The sequence below is a fragment of the Notothenia rossii genome, assembly GCF_949606895.1.
Source record: "Notothenia rossii genome assembly, chromosome: 5".
In the NCBI taxonomy this organism is placed as follows: Eukaryota; Metazoa; Chordata; class Actinopteri; order Perciformes; family Nototheniidae; genus Notothenia; species Notothenia rossii.
The window spans coordinates 23,964,189-23,980,326 of NC_136903.1; the positions used below are offsets into that span (position 1 = coordinate 23,964,189).

General features: G+C 42.1%; 3 protein-coding genes across 5 annotated transcripts; 1 reads left to right on the plus strand and 2 right to left on the minus strand.

Annotated features, from left to right (window-relative positions):
- Window positions 1-206: 206 nt before the first annotated feature.
- fnbp4 (formin binding protein 4) lies at window positions 207-8,744 on the minus strand. 3 transcript variants are annotated; one of them, XM_079683595.1, is made up of 17 exons: window positions 8,606-8,744; window positions 7,948-8,025; window positions 7,737-7,852; window positions 7,462-7,636; window positions 6,982-7,129; window positions 6,725-6,827; window positions 6,293-6,637; window positions 5,988-6,177; window positions 5,745-5,863; window positions 5,558-5,662; window positions 5,112-5,245; window positions 3,973-4,127; window positions 2,098-2,405; window positions 1,867-1,984; window positions 1,236-1,429; window positions 876-1,033; window positions 207-736 (listed from the first exon to the last, which is right to left on the minus strand). In XM_079683595.1, the coding sequence occupies exons 1-17, from the start codon at window positions 8,607-8,609 to the stop codon at window positions 646-648; spliced, it is 2,541 nt and encodes an 846-aa protein (XP_079539721.1). In that variant the 5' UTR covers window positions 8,610-8,744; the 3' UTR covers window positions 207-645. The 3 variants fall into 3 exon arrangements, with proteins under 3 accessions (XP_079539721.1, XP_079539720.1, XP_079539722.1); XM_079683594.1 differs by having other exon boundaries at window positions 8,495-8,675; XM_079683596.1 differs by lacking the exon at window positions 7,948-8,025 and having other exon boundaries at window positions 8,606-8,669.
- Window positions 8,586-11,558, plus strand: LOC307040603 (seipin-like). Its single transcript, XM_079683607.1, has 2 exons — window positions 8,586-8,711; window positions 8,946-11,558. Exon 2 carries the CDS (start codon window positions 9,004-9,006, stop codon window positions 10,276-10,278), a length of 1,275 nt encoding a protein of 424 aa, XP_079539733.1. The 5' UTR covers window positions 8,586-8,711; window positions 8,946-9,003; the 3' UTR covers window positions 10,279-11,558.
- A 1,664-nt stretch (window positions 11,559-13,222) lies between these two features.
- On the minus strand, window positions 13,223-14,047 carry lrrc10 (leucine rich repeat containing 10; the record flags this gene model as incomplete). The annotated part of the gene is made up of 1 exon (XM_079683608.1): window positions 13,223-14,047. One exon carries the CDS (start codon window positions 14,045-14,047, stop codon window positions 13,223-13,225), a length of 825 nt encoding a protein of 274 aa, XP_079539734.1.
- Between the last annotated feature and the right edge of the window lie 2,091 nt (window positions 14,048-16,138).

The following is a 16,138-nucleotide window of genomic DNA, read 5'->3' on the forward strand; positions in this document are numbered from 1 at the left end:
AATGTATATCTCTCTATGGACGGAAGTGTATTATGGTGCAGGAAAACCGTGTTATCCTGTTTATTATAAGAGATTAATTAACGCCATGTAGGTTATTCACAATTGTTCTATTCATTTTTATTCAGGACTTTAAAAAACAAAGTATGAAAAAATAACTAGTTGGAATAAAATAAAATAAAAATACATGAAAGCCAAAGAAAAATAACTGGCTTTGGAAAAACAGTTTATTAACTTTTTACAAAATGTACAAGTTCAGTGACCCCTCCTGCCCTTCCAAAAACATGGCTTCTCCCATAATACATATGTACAGAGTTGTAAAAATGCTCAATAAAATAGACAATCCCTCCAAAAAAAACTGCGGTCATCTTTGTGGGTTCTATACAAAAAATTGTTTTCGATGGACTCAAAACTTTTGGCACGTTTACAATAGTGACTACAAACCAAGACAAAGACATTCAAACCCCTCTGGAGAATGGCCTCTAAATGTCTCCATCATAAACAAGAACAAATGATGAAGAAAGTCACTAGATCATTTCACAAAACATAATATGGGGTAGAATGACCTTTAAGTAATGGTTGTAGTGGATAAACAAAAAAAGAAAGAAGAGAAAGGCTGAATGGGCAGTGTATGACCCAGTGTGGGTGTTACGTCTTATTCGTCGTCTTCCGTTTCTTTAGTCGGTCGCGCCAGTTATCTGGAAGTGACTCAAAGTTGGCATTTTTAGAAGCTTTTCCCCTGTAGGATTAACACAGGTAATGAAGAGTTAGTAAGATGAAACATGTCAAATATCAAAAGAAACGAGGAGAACTCAATAGAACAGTTCAACTACATCTTCACAACTATAAAAAAAAGTATATTTAAAACATAAACTTACGTCATGAGCTGCTGGACCTTCCAGTCCTCGATACCCCTTTTGTTCAGCTGATCTCTGTCCTCGTCACTGGAGCTACTCTTTTCTTCTTCATCCAACTCTTTCTGGATGCTCTGCCACTTCTTCACCAGAGATGGCATTTTGATCTTACTCTTTTTTGTCTATAGATAGTAAGAAAAATCACAGAATTGGTTGTTTTGTATGTAATATTTAAGCAATGGATTGAAAGGATGGCTTGCATGTGTAAACTTTACATGCAAAGAAAACCAATACAGAATGTTAACAATAGAACAAAATAATCTTCAAAATATTGGGGAATTGTATTTACTGCCCTCCATGTAAAATGTTAACTGCAATACTAACCTTTTCCTTTTTCACTTTCTTGGTCTTGTCTGTGGGCAGAGCTTTGGCTGCAGGAGGTTCAGAGGGCGGCTGGGAGGGGGGCAGTGGGGGCTGAGGAGGTAGAGCAGGGAGGGGGGGGGCCGGAGGTTCACAAGGGACCAATGGAGCAGGGACAGCCGGTACGCCCCAGTAGGCAGCAGCGGACATTAGAGGGGCTGCAGAAAAAGAGAAACCTTTATTAAGTAAACACCTGAAAGTATTGCAATTACACTTTGAATTTAGAACACTGACTTATTGAGGTGTGACACTGTTGTGCTCACAAAAAGAAAGTATGACAAAACAGAATTATAAACCTAGTTTATTACCAAGAAACTTTCCCCTCAAGTTGTTTGCTAGATGTATTGTTGAATCGCATAGTAAGAAAAATAAAAACATGACAAAAAGATCTACTATTTATATATACAAACAAAAAAATGGTAAGAGCTCCAAAGTTTTAACAAGTGACAGATATACAAAGGGTTAAAGACAATGAGATTGGACTCTAGTCTTGTTTCAGGAGATGAGTAATAATGCTGTTTAGGCACACGGTTATTTGTGCCATTATGATTCACACAAACTGTAACTGCAGATGGTTAGTAGGGATATGTTTTACCTGCACTGAAGGCAGGCTGAGTGTAGAGGATAGCATTGCTGCCAATAGTGATGGCTTTATTCATCTGACCGGCTTTACGTTTCTGACCCTTCCCATAGGGCCCAGACGACTCCAGAATCTGTGTGACAAGAAATATAAGAGTTAAAAAAGGATGTCCTCTTTATTAGAATTTTGTAGGTGAACATTACCAAGAGTTCACCAACTAAAGAAGAAACTTGATTACTCCCGTACCTTCATGCTGGCAGTGCCTGGAGGTAAAGGAGGCCTGCCGCTGCCATCTAGCTCCGTTCCGGGGGCTGGCGGCTCCCCGTCATCATCGTCATCCATTTCCATCTCCACCTCCATGATCTCTTCATCGCTGTCAGGAGGGGGAGGGGGTGGAGGCGGTGAGCCTGGGGGGAGGGGGGGGGGCGGAGGCTGGCTGGAAGGTGGAGGAGGTGGTGGGCTGTCAGGAAGCGGAGGTTGAGATGGGGGAGCGAGGGATGTGGCACCGGGCTGAGGAGGATCTGGTGGGGCGGCGGAGGGAGAGGTACAAGATCCTGGATATTTAAGAAAAGAAAGAGAAAACGGAACTTATTATCATACCAAAGATTACCCCTCCAAATAATACTAATATATATTTATACTTGTATCCATTATATTGTTAGAACAGCATTTAGTCACATGATATGCACTTAATTCATCAATACAATATTCACTCCCATTCATATATTTATTAGGAAACAAACTTGGAAAAAAGGAGCAATAATATACATTTTATATATCTTAGTCAATTTGCAGGGGCCTCATTAATTAACGGTGCGTACGCACAAAAGATGGCGTACGCCAGTTTCTACGCACTGTTTGCGATTTATAAAAACCTAACTTGACGGGAAAATGTGCGGTCCACCACGCAAACTCTGACCCATGCGTACGCACTAAGCACAACAACGGGAGAGACGAGCAACTGCGACACCGTTGGCAGAAGGAAGAATGGAGATAAATATGTGGAAATAATACCATTAAAAAAATGTTACCTCTCATGTATCATGTATGAAGAATTCATTTTCACAAATTGATTAAAGCCAATCTTAAAATGATTTAATGAGACTCCTCAGTGCACACAAAAACATAACTTGGAGAAATAAATATAAGGAAATGTTATTGATCACCCCTCGATGATGTTCTCTAGTTAAGAAATGTATTCTCATAAATGATGCGGTAAACAGAAGGACAGAATTACTTTAAACTGACGCCCTTTCTATAGGTTGTTGTTGTATAGATACGAGCATGGTTTTATATACTATCACGTTTAACCATGTTGTAGCCTATGCCGTTCGCCGACTACTTGATAAGTCGCTCATAAAACACAGGAGGTATGGAAACTAAGAACACCATATGTGGTAAATTGTACAGCTAATATAACAAAACACATTAGCTGTATTTCCTTTAACTGGTGGATTATGGATATATAGTTGCCGATCTTCAGCTGGAACACAAACCACCAAATACAAAAACATAATTCAGATCCAGTCGTCATGACTCCACTCCGGAGGGATTCCCCGATCATTTCTTAGAGTTTCTCATCAAGGGGGTGTCTCCTGTCCCCGGTACAAACACACTGCCTGAGGAAGGTTAGGCTATGTGTATTCTTTTTGACATGAACCTTTTTCGGACCACTTATTTATTTTGGTGACGATCCGACCTCCATGCTGCTACTCTGGTTTAAACTGCATCCACCAAACAATATGATTTATCTCGACCTCCCCAAAATAACCAAAATCTGACACGGTGTGAAATGTCTTTTTTAGCTGTTCTGTCGTCATTTCCTGCGATCTTCTTCATGCAGTCAGTCAAAATGAATGAATGGACGTTTCTTTGACTATTTATAGGTAAATATGGGCGTTACGTGAATCCCGCAAAAGCTGCGCCGCATTTCGAGTTGATTGTGATTTATAAAAAGGGAAACTGGCGTAAGATGTGCCGTACGCAGTCTTTTATGAATCGGAAAGTGTCGGTGCGTATTTGCTTTGTCCTACGTAAGCAACCTTCCCACGCCAATCCTATGCAAGGCTTTATAAATGAGGCCCCAGGTCTTTGGAGGAGCAGGAGTAGTAATAGACTGACCTGTGACCCCACCAGCAGATGCACAGGATGTTTTGCTGTCCCCTTGACTGGATGTCTGGGTATCTTTCAGATCCTCCTCCTTTTCCTCCTCTTTCGGGAAGTCCCACTGGGAGGCATTGGTCCGGTCGTTCACATAGAAATACCGCCTGTGCTCTCTAAAGATTGGGACAAGAGAGATAAAAGGCAAGAGTTTCAATGACTGGCCTTGCAACTGGCTGATTGGCATGATACCCTGGGACGGAGGGGCAAGAGTGGACATAAAGGCCACAATAAAGGGAAGGAGTGTTGGTAAGGACAGCGACTTTTGCCGTCCAAATCGAAAAAAACCCAATTAGAGAGTGCTTTTGGATGTGGATAGGGAACCCACCTTGCTCTCAAAATCAAAGAAAGCAATTCAAACCATCTCTAGGTCCTGAAAGTAGCATTCAGCAGCTCACACCATGGTTGTCACATTTGTTCCATTTTTTAGACAACCATTCCCTCCCAGACAGAGGAAGACGCCAGGGAGGAAGCACCATTATGAATCATTAACAACCATTGTTCAGAAAAATGACAAGCACAGTCAACTGGTTTAACATCAGAAAGAAGAATATAAAAAAAAACAGGAAGACATATGAAATAGAGTAGGTCTGACCTGCTGGATCCCGTCATTGCTCCATCTTCACCTTTTATTTGATGCGTGATACTCCTCGCTTCCACGGCATCACTCTGCTGCATTGCATTCTGGTGGTTGTAGTCCTGAAAAGTTCAAAACTCTCCCAAACAACCAACCTTCCTACCATATTCCCCCCTCCCATATTTTCCACTGACCGGACCCATAATCAGTCTACAAATGCCCTCACAACAAAGGGCTTAAGAGTCTGTCATGGGGGCAGGGAGTTTCCTCTGTGGCAGGAATATTTAACAGGAAGCCGTCTGGCCCAGAGTGGATGCTCCCTTATCAGTATGTGCCAGGATTGCATCACAGAAACCTGAAGAGTCTGTTTCTGGCAAGTATTCTGATCCTCTGAGACTGGTTAAGCTTCTCCCCAAGTCATGTAACAAAGTCTGCAACCTCGGCCCTGAGAAGGGTGTAGTCACACGGTAAGATTTTTGGGGGACGAAGGAGTTTAGAGATGTGAAAGGTAAGGAGCGCGTACCTGTCCCAGTGGCAGGACCAGCCTTTAGGAGTCGCGTTAAGTTCGTAATATTTTATGTGTTCGGCAGCTTCCTGAAGCCTGCGGCGAAGATAGATCCCGTTCAGAGCGCCTTCCCTCCAGTCAGCAATCCGAGTCTGCGGGGGGGGGAAAGAGAAGGGGGAGGGAGAGGACACAAGAGTTAGATAGAGCGCAGGAAGTAGAAGTAAAGGGATAAAGATGCATCGAGAGAGAAAAGCCACAAGATAGATGGGTAACATGAAAGAGTAATTACAGTAATTTTCGAGAATGACACCTTGTGATAGATTATTATGAGGATTTTAAATATTAACTACTACCACACGAGATGTATCATTAAATGATAAGGGGAAAAAAATTGGCATTAAATATTTTAGATGTGGGTTATCAACTGGAGGCCAGGATAGTATTGCCTTAAAATGTTCTCTCACCTCAGTTTGTAGCAGAAGAAACTGAAAGTTTGAAATCGCCTTTTTGTTTATCCCAAGGAACTCCATCTTGCTGGTTAAGGTGTTGGCCAGTTCTCCAATCTGAAACTACATTTTTGACATCATTAAAATCATGTCTCAAAAAGGAAATATCATATTATTGTGAGTAGTGATGGTAACATTGAGTTACCTTGAGCTCAGGTGTTTCCACCTCTTCTTTAGCCGGTGGCTTTGCAACAGTTTTCTCCTCAGAACTGTCAATGTCCTTGTCTTCTCCTTCTGCAACGCTCTCTAGGACCGTAGGAATAGCTGAAAGAGACAAAAGATGTTTAAGTTTTTGTCTAAAAACAATTAATAAGTCCAATATTTATGTTTCTTTCAATATGTCTGTCATGCACGCCACCTTGCATGATGTCTATTTATTTGTTCTCACCAGTCTCTGCGTTGTCCTGTAGGTCTGAGCCTCTGCTGTTGGATTCCGGGCTGGGAAGAGAGGGGAAGGCAGTCTTCCACCTGTTCTTCTTCACTAAAGGGACACGAGAACCAAGTTCTTGGCTCGTCTCAGAAGAAGGACTGGAGCCCCCTGCGCTCCCATCACCATCCTCCAGCGCCCGGAGTTCAGCCTAAGATCCAGACAACATGTTAAATGCAATGTCAAAACACTGCTGCACAAAAAAAATATATATATATATGTTGAAATTATTCCTGCAAGTAATCAAATACTGCTTTAAAACCCACCTTTTTCCTCTCCAGAGCCAGTTCCAGCTCTATTGTGTCTTCCTCCGTCTCCTCCTCAGCGTCAGAGTTTTCTCCCGACTGCTTCTTGGTAGAAGGATCTTTCTGGGTTGTTGGGATTGGGTCAGGGTCTGACCGAGGGGTGGAGGGGGATCCTGCAGGGCGAACACCATCTCCATCAGAATCCAAACTGTCCTCAGGCTCATCCAAGCTTTTAAGTAGCATTTTCCTCCATTTTTCCTCTGCTTCTTTCACTTCAGTAGGGATCAGCGGACCAAGCAGAGATGCAGCGACTCCACGGCGGTCCTCCTCTTCACTTGTGAGGCCGACAACACTCTCAATTACCTCCTATAAGAAAGAAATATGAGCATGATGTATTAAACATGAAATAAGCCAAGCTCATTTACATTTGTGTTGCACTTAAATTAAACTTGCCTTCACTTTGGTCTCTTTCACTGATGGCGGGGCTGTAGCAGGTGCAACACTTTCTTTGGTGTGATGATCGGAATGTGCAGTGCCATTGCCGTTGAGACTAGAGCTACAAAGAAATACACAAAATACATCACTGACTTGCTGTACTGAAGACAAATCCAAAAAAGTGAAAATAACTGTACTTAAGATGTTTTAACTAGAAGGATTTATTTATTATTACTAAATTGTGATAATAATGCTTCTCTTTCAGTTTTTCCTACCTGTTGGCATACTGCCCGCGGATTTGCATCTGATCGGCTAAATAGTTCGGGAGCTCCCAGGACACCTCGTTGGTTAGAGTGTTCCAGTAGTAGTAGCAGCCAGAGTTCTCATCCCACACCTCCTGCCAGTCTCCCATCTCGACATCAACTGCAAAAAAACCAAACATATAAATTAGACGCTTTGAAACAAAATCATGACATATTTTAGGTGATCTTGCTAAAAACCAATACCATAGTATCAAGCAGATACATCCACCATATGTTTTGGGGATGTACCACACTAAGGCAATACTGTGAAATGCAATTTAACTGTTATGACGATAAATCATTTAGCTAGGGCACAAACTGTAGGCTACACCAAAAGAACCACTAGATGGCAGAAGAGTTTTATACAACAGAGATACTTAAAAAGGGTCTTTTGTCAATAAGTGGGATATCACGCTTTGAACCCTTGATCCAAAATAAAGAACAGATAGTTACCTCCAGCAAGTGAGCACTGAGTATTATACTCAAACTCTTTGCTTTGTTGGTCCCGTTCCCCACTGGCGACTGGCTGTTGAGCATTACCCTCAGGTCTGGGTGGGTTGGTAGTTGGGACTGAAGGATGAGATGCTGCATCTTCTGAATTTGGCTGGGTGGTGATTGCATCAATTTCCTGTGGTGGGATCAGAAAAACATTCATTTACATTTCTGACAACTATATTTTCTATTTGTTTAATTCTAAATCAATACAATATTATGCAAATTGTACTTACAGCCATGAAATTAGCCAATGTACTGTCGATGTCAGTTGACTTCGCCACAACAATCTGCGAGTCTCCATCATCCTCTTCATCACTATCATCATACGCTCCAAGCAAGGACAAACCCTCTACAGGTGGACACAAAACAACTGTGTCAGATCAAAACGTTTTCCATTGCAAGATAAAGAAAAACAGCTCCGCATATAGACACATTTACTCTTACCCGTGGCCTTTACTGCGGGAGTCTTCATGTTTGTTATTCTATCTCTCACGAATCTGAGTCCATTACCCTCCTGTTCGTCTGCAAAAATGTCAGCCCAGAGGTTAGCATTGGGCTAAACAGCTGCTACAGAGAGCTAGTTAAGCTAGAAGCTAACGCCATTCTCCCATACAGACACCACACTCACACTACTAAAGCAAGTTAAATGTCAGTATATTTTTAATTAGGGAGTTTCATTACATGTGGTTAAGCTGGCCCAGTGATTTCCCATAGGCCTGTTTTGGCATGTTCACAAAAATTAGCTTGCTTACTTAGCATGTTAGCCAATAGCTAAAATAAAAATGTATTATTTCGTTTCATAAGCTAACATTTGACTATCATTGAGATATATTTCGTAAAATTGCTTTTTTTCGCGAAAGTTATTAATGTGGCAGCTACATTTAGTGGAATACATCGTTTTTTACGAGATGGGCCCTATCTGCACACCTCACGCATTTAGGATTCAGCTAGCCTGTCGCTAACAAGCCACTGAGGTAACAGTAAAGAATACCATCAGATCCCGAGGGGGCTTCTTCCCTCTCTCCACCGCGGAGCCCGGGAGGTGAAAGCTGAAGGATCGTTCTCCGACCGACCGCTCCGCCTGTGAGGCGACTTTTCTTACCCATCGCAGTCTCTCAGTCTGGGTCTGCTCCCTTCCCTGGCGTCGGTGTTGCGGCTCTGTCTTGCTGCTCCGGAGAGGCACAGAAGAAAGAGAACATCAGCTTCCGGTTCGTAGGGTCATGTTTTGTGTACAGCAGAAGCTATGTTTAAAGGCTAGCTGAGTTGCTAACGAGCTTAGAAACTCACCAAACGAGTCTGGGAGACAATTAAAACCAACTGAATCACCTTTCGGAGTCGTGGATATTTTTGCCGAGTAACTTTAGCTTATTTACATTTGTAAAGCAATCTAGCTTTACAAGAAAAAACTCAACCTGAGCTGAGTGAGTGTGTTGTTATTTCAGCAGACATGGGAGGCTGGAGATAAGCGATTTCACAGTTTCGGAGGGAAGACGCCCACCGATGAATGAATATAAAGACCCACCAAGGAGGCAGCAGCAGTGGAGGGGGCTCGAAGGACGAACAACTTCACAAACAAGGAGCCAACAACGGTCCGGAGCAGCCACGATGGGTGCTACGATGGGACCGGTGCTACACTGGATGCAGGATGTTGCAGCTGTGACCCTCCTCAAAGCCCGGCGGACACTATTGCAGGCTGGCATCCTCTTCTGTGTCCTGTTTCTGCTACTATGGGTGTCCATCTTTCTCTATGGAAGCTTCTACTACTCCTACATGCCCACTGTGAGCTTTTCCACCCCTGTGCACTTCTACTACACTTCAGATTGTGATGCCTCGGAGTCCGCACTCTGTTCATTCCCCATGGCCAACATCTCCTTCATGAAGAACGAGAGGGACCAAGTGATGGCTTACGGTCAGCCTTATCGGGTGTCTTTAGAGTTAGAGATGCCCGAATCCCCTGTCAATGAACACTTGGGCATGTTCATGGTCAAGATGTCTTGCTACACCAAGGGCGGGAAGGTTGTCTCATCAGTGGGCCGATCTACAATGCTGCATTACCGATCCAGCCTTCTGCAGAGCCTGGGCACTTTACTGTTCTCTCCTTTCCTTCTGACTGGCATGTCTGAGCAGAAGCAGCTCATTCAGGTCGAGCTCTTTTCAGACTACAAGACAAACGCTTATCAACCCTCTGTTGGTGCAGTCATTGAGATCCAGTCCAAACGAGTGCAGATCTACTCATCTCAACTCCGTATCCATGCTTTCTTCACTGGTATAAGATATGTTCTGTACAACTTCCCCCTGACATCTGCAGTCATCGGCGTGGCCACCAACTTTGCCTTCCTCAGTGCCATTGTGCTGTTCAGCTACCTGCAGTTTATCTGGGGGGGGATCTGGCCTCCAGACCAAGTTAGAGTAAGGGTTATGATGGGGGACAACACCCGAATCCAGCAGAGGAGAGAGGAGGCCCGGAAGCGCATGGATAAGGAAAATTCACAGAAGGACCTCTGTTCTCCCCAAGTGATTGGTTCTGTGAACGAGGCCTCTGATTTTCAGGGAAATGACACGGTGGTGGAAGCATCGTCAAAGGAGCCCCCAGAAATCCCAGATGCCTCAGGGTCTGATGCACCGGACACCAAGGAGGAAGAGTCAGAGGAAGGGTCTCATGACTCTTTGGTGCCCACGGGGGAAGACGGCTCAGACGGGTTGGAGGGATGCCAGCTGCCTTCCCAGGGTGAGAACACCCTGCGACAGAGAACCGGGCCCTGGATGAGCCTGTGACCCACGCCGCTGCAGACAACCTAAGCACCAATAGTATACGCTCCATTTTGCATCACTCTTCAGCAAACCCACTGATGAATCGGCATGGATGCAGATGCATGATAACTAAATACCTTTGTTGTTTTAGCTAACAAACTAATGCTTATTATCTCGTGTTGAGAAGACTTTACCTCATTGCAACTTTGAGCTCTTCTCATTTCTTTCTGCTTATTGTGTACAGCACTTATCAAGTCTTGGGTTTTTCCATCTTTCTTTTCATAAAGCCTATAGCAGGATACACCACATTCCATTGTAATGCCTACAGGAATGTGGCATTACTATTCCACAAATATTGCAATACACCCTTTTAAAGTTAGTTGAACCTGCCCATGTTTTACTGCTTCTATGCCTGTACGCACTCTCTGTATTACCAGGTCAAATATCAGTAGACAGGGTTCTAATGTAGCTTCAGCGTACTTGAAATGCAAGTTTAAAATGGTTGAATGAAGGAAAGAATGTTGCACACCCTTTTAGAGAAACGACAAAACCAAGCCTTGTGATTCACCGAGGCTCTCTCAGACCAATTAGATTTGGAAAATTATCCCATAAAGGGCCTTTGTTTTAATAACCTCCCTTGGAAATATGTGCAATGCATCTGGCTTGAGGTAAATAAAGAACATGATGTGATTCAATATACATTTTAAGCTTGCAAAAAGAGGCATTTTGTCTCAGTAAATACAGTGGATTTACAGCCACAGCATATGAAGTGAACGTTTCAACGCTTTTACTTGGTGTCCATTGCATCATCATCATTCCTCTATCCAGTATATGTTACACTGCAATTGAAACTTTGCAATTTCCTGTCGGGATTTGTTTATTTGTTCATAACGACAAATCACCAAGAAATGTAAGATGGATCTTTTAAGTAATATATGTCTGTCAATTAACCATGTTTGTATTTAATATTAAGGAAAAGTATGTGACGTTACTTTGTTGAAATACTGGTCGTGAGAGCTATAAAGTAAAGGTGTTTAACACATGGAGGTTTATGGTTAAAGCAAAAATGTATTCAAGAGTTTGAGTTCAGTTAAGTTGTGTTTACACAGGGTTCGGAACCAAATATATTGTAAAATATGATGTAATCATAGTAAGTACATTTGGATTGTGCCATGAGTAATATTCTTGCAAATGACCTAAAGTTATACTGTCTCTACGTGCATGTGTTGAACAATCAAAAATGAACTTTTTGTTTATGTTTGGGTGACATTCCTGTCAAATAATAAAGCCGCTTCAAAATATTACTTTGTTTTTACAAATATCTTTGCATTTTTGTGCTTTAACAGGGGTGGCAACATATTAAAGTCCTACAAGGAATGAGATTGTATACTATTTAAGATTTAGAAACCCAAATCTGACAACCATATTAAAACATTAGTTATATTACTCTCATAGAAGTGTATATTGATAATGTATAGGTTAATAAATCAGAATATTTTTTGATAATAATAATACACTTCATTATTTTGTTAAAGTGTACATGACAATAACTAAAACAAAGTTATCTTTGAATTATCGAATTTTGGTTATCGAACAATAATTAAACATTTCCTTAGTCCAAACACCACATATACAAATACGATAAAGTCCTTTCTTTTGAACATAATAGAATAAGGCAAACCTTAAAAATATGTTTTCATATCATTCTGATAAAATCCTCAATAGGTTAAAAATCAGTAAGTGTTTTGACTAATCTTGTCAATTGACAATTTATAAAAGATAATTGAGAATTGATCAAGTGTGATATTAACACACATTGATGAAAAGACCATTTTTGATTTTACAGTGCCCCTCGCTGCGCCCAGTTATTAGTCACACCCAGAGCCAGAGAGTACTGTAAAATCCACATTTAGTAACGTCTTTGAATTTAGGCATGCTAGGGGGCAGTGTAACAGTATCGAGATTTGTACATTTTACACACACTGAACAGCATTTGTATAACTTAGAATTATGTCATGTTCGTAGAACCTCTAGGATTACATGCAGAGAAATAGAATAGTTCTTTCATTCAATTTACAGTAGTTTAGTGTGTTCATGCTGTGAGAAATAATCCCGTTTCCAGGAAAAGGGCTGGTGTGCAACCTTTTTTAATTTATCTTCCTACACTCCGTTAAGAAGCATTCCAAATCCCTGGAATGATACATTGTGGGATGACATTTCATCTTGTTAGCAGAAGATTTTCCTGGTATGCTGAGGAATTGGAAAAGTGCATTTACGATCTGTTTCAAATCTGAACCTCATGCTGAAGATATTGAAGCCCATTAGCAGCCTTTATTCAAAGCCACAGCCCCAATCTATCCGATGAATTATGCATTGGTCTGGATAAGGAGTGCACTAATTGTATTAAAACCATCCATCACTTGTATTAAAAACCTCACTGTATTTGGCCTCAGTATAGGTACAGATATCATCTCATACTCAGATTCAACAAGATGAGTGTAACGAATCCTTTCTATTTCCACCATCTCTGCCATACCGACCAACTGCGCTGTCAATTTAACAGAAGTCTTTTGCACAGTTGATCAAGTCGACATACTGTACAAATGCCAGTTCTGATGGATTCATCGTACACAACTTGGAAAGATCACAAGAAAAATGTTTAATACCATAAGATAAAATAAATGTTTGAATTACAGAACATCTGATGTTGGTGTTACATTTCCAATGTCACTGAAGCTTTCATTGAATCCATTTACAGAGTTTTGCTAATTCAAATAAGGCCCCAACATTTTATAGAATCATTATCAAAAATCCCCTTTGACCTACATTGTTTTTACAACGACTTTCCTTTACCATATATAGACCACATGCCATCAGCCTTGTGTACAACACACCACTTAGCGTCAAGTGTTCCACTTGAATGTCACCCACGCCTCGTCACAGCTTCAAGTCACTTTGTTCGTTGACCCTAAATGTTGTGCTCCTCCTCATGGTGTACCTCTGTGACCTCTAATGTAGTGTCACCTGCTGCTTTTGACCCATCATCTTCCTGCTCATCATCTGAGCTGTCTGCCCAGCGCCCGACTCTCCTGCATCCCTCGCCCACCACCGGGGCGTTAACGCAGGGGTTGTGGTCATAGATGACAAGTTTCAACCCCAGCATGTGAGACAGGCAGGGGAAGTAGCGTATTTGGTTCCGATCAACATCAATGACGGCTAGAAAGTGCATTTCCAGCAACACTGGTGGGAACGCTGCCAGCTGATTCCCAGCAATCCAGACACTTCTCAGCTCTTCCAGCACCCCAAGCTCTCTTGGTAAACTCTGTATCTGGTTATAACCAAGGTGCAGGGTCTTGAGATTAGGGAGCTCACAAATCACCTGAGGGAAAACAGTGAAGCAATTAGTCTCCAGCCACAGAGTATTAAGCTCTGTGAGTTCTCTTAGTTCTCTGGGGAGACTGTAGAGCCTGTTGTTGCCCAGGTAAAGGATGCTCAGCTGAGGCAGTCTGCAAACAGCTGCAGGGAGCTCTTCAAAGCAGTTGAAGTCGAGGGCAAGGAGCTGCAGCTTCTTCAGGCCCTGCAGATCATCTGGTAAACTGCTGAGATTGTTATCACTCAGGTAGAGCTTTACCAGCTCACTGAAAACACAGGCAGCAACAGGTAGCCGACGCAACTGCCGGCTGCTGAGGTCCAGGGTCCGATCAAGTGGCATCTCCTTCAGGTCCCCCACCAGGAAGCGTTGACAGCGCTCTGAGGGAATGAACGCAACTACGCTCCGCATGGCATTACCCATCTCTACCAGCCTCTGAAACACCACTGGTCCTCCTCATCAATTTAGTGCCAGACAAAGGGTTTCACGGAGGTAGGCAGTTGGCGTCTTCAAGTAAATATCATGGCATCCCATTAATGCTGCTCCACCGCCCTTCTGGAGTTATTGATCTTGAGAGAAACAAAACAAAGTTGCAACAATGTAATGCATCTTTGTTGTACTGCATTAGCATATGAGACTGCATGTATCAGAAATAACTTGATTATGACGTTGAAGTACACCATTGCATGTGAGAGAAGCCATGAAAATAACAAAGAAAACAACCATCAGCAAGGAAACAGAGACCATATTAAGCGTAAAGATGATCGTATGACAATTAAAAACACTTACTTTCCACTGTTTTCCTGCTGGTGTCCACGCCTTTCAGCACCTACAGTAAGCCATTTGTTTATCCAACTTAATGGGCTGAAAACATTATTTTCCCAGGGCAGATATTCCCCAGTGTAGTCCTCTCATATCGCTCAGTGGCTCTGAGCTTTGCCCTGACTTTCATGGCGATAGCAACCACTAGCTACTCTCTCCTCCCCATTTGTGCCTAATGACTTTCCCCCCTTCTTCTCTGAGATGACAGAGGTGGGAGAGGGAGACAAAGGGAGGGGCAGGGTACAGGCAACCATGCGTTGTGATGAAAGAGCAGCGAAGGTCATTTACATGATGTTATAATCTGGCCCAGACGCAGTTTTGGGTCTATTCCACTGGGCCAGACAAGTGGGCCTGTAATGTGGAATAATTTCAAGAATTTGTCAATGTTCACAGGGAGAGAGTTTTTTGTGTTTTACTCTGACCTCAATTGAAGTAAATGATTTGGTGTTTTTGAAGGGAAGGGAAATTAATTTACAGGTCCCCATGAAAACTGAAAGGTGTAGTGAGGTGTGGTGGAGGGTGCATGGCTCTGCAGGTCTGTGTTTTGTCAGTGCCACATTTCATCTGTTTGAACATCAACTGTGCAATCATTGTTGAGTGAAGACATCAGTGCCATACCCCTCCGAATGCAGGTGCTCATATTTCAGTTTTCAATGTAGGCATTAAAGCCCAATATAATGTCCTATTTAGCTTTCCTGGAGCAGGGTTTACTCCTGCACTGCCTGAGGTGTGATTTACTATGCTATGTTGCATACCTTCATTAGGGCTATTTTCCAAATAGATAATACTGAAAAGGAATTTTATTTTCCTTATCAGAAGGGTACACTGCTTGGCCCTTGTCTGTTTTAACTCACTGACAGACTGTTTTTAGCACTTGTCCTTCCCCTTATCCACTGCGTGGGCGCCTCAAGCAGGCAACAGTGCAACCCATACCAAGTACACAGAAATAACAATGTAACTACGCTAGTAAACCTTTTTTGTGCCAGAAATGTTATATGTAATAGCCGGAGGAGCACATGTCTTATTAATTTCCCTTTGTCTTTATTAATTCTATCTTCGACCTGCTTTTTCTGCCATAACCAGTCCACATTTATGGTGGAAAAAAAGGTCCATGAGCCTTCAGGTTTAATCATACCTACTTAAAAGCTAAGAGGCAGCAATACATGGTCACTCTAATTCAAATGTTGCAACAAAAGGATATGTATAATAACAACTCAATAATTGAGGATCTTGCTGATTAACCTGTCAGGGGAAATATGTAGCAAAAAATGCTTATTGGGTTTTAGAAGTACTTACTAGAAAACAAATTAATACAAAGTAATGAAGGGAACTTTAGGGTCCCCTGGTGGACAATTTGCCTGGTTGGTAGGCCCTGAGAAAAAACTGCTTGAAATCGGAATCTAATGCCAATATCTTGAGGAACACAGTTGACCAAACATATTTTATCTGGATATCCTGACAATGTTAATAAAAGAGGCATATTATGTCTGTATTGAATGCAGCTTCACAGTATTGTAATGCAAAGACACGTTATTATGATCACAGGAAGGAGGTAGAGACAGCGGTGTCTTATTTATATTCCCTGCTAAAACAAACACTTTTCTATGTGTTTTGTTTTGTTCAGTTCTTGGTGTCTGTTTAGTCACTGTGGGACTAACGGAGTGCACTTTCTCATATTTTCAGATTTGTGTA

Bases quoted from the DNA above. Each gene is read 5' to 3' on its own strand.
- fnbp4 (XM_079683594.1), bottom strand. From the start codon at position 8,609: ATGGGTAAGAAAAGTCGCCTCACAGGCGGAGCGGTCGGTCGGAGAACG. The intron at 7,130-7,461 runs GTAACTATCTGT...GTTTTTTTGCAG, and splicing joins TCAGTGCTCACTTGCTGGAG to TTGATGTCGAGATGGGAGAC. The intron at 2,406-3,972 runs GTCAGTCTATTA...TTAAATATCCAG, and splicing joins ATCTGCTGGTGGGGTCACAG to GATCTTGTACCTCTCCCTCC.
- LOC307040603 (XM_079683607.1), top strand. From the start codon at position 9,004: ATGAATGAATATAAAGACCCACCAAGGAGGCAGCAGCAGTGGAGGGGG.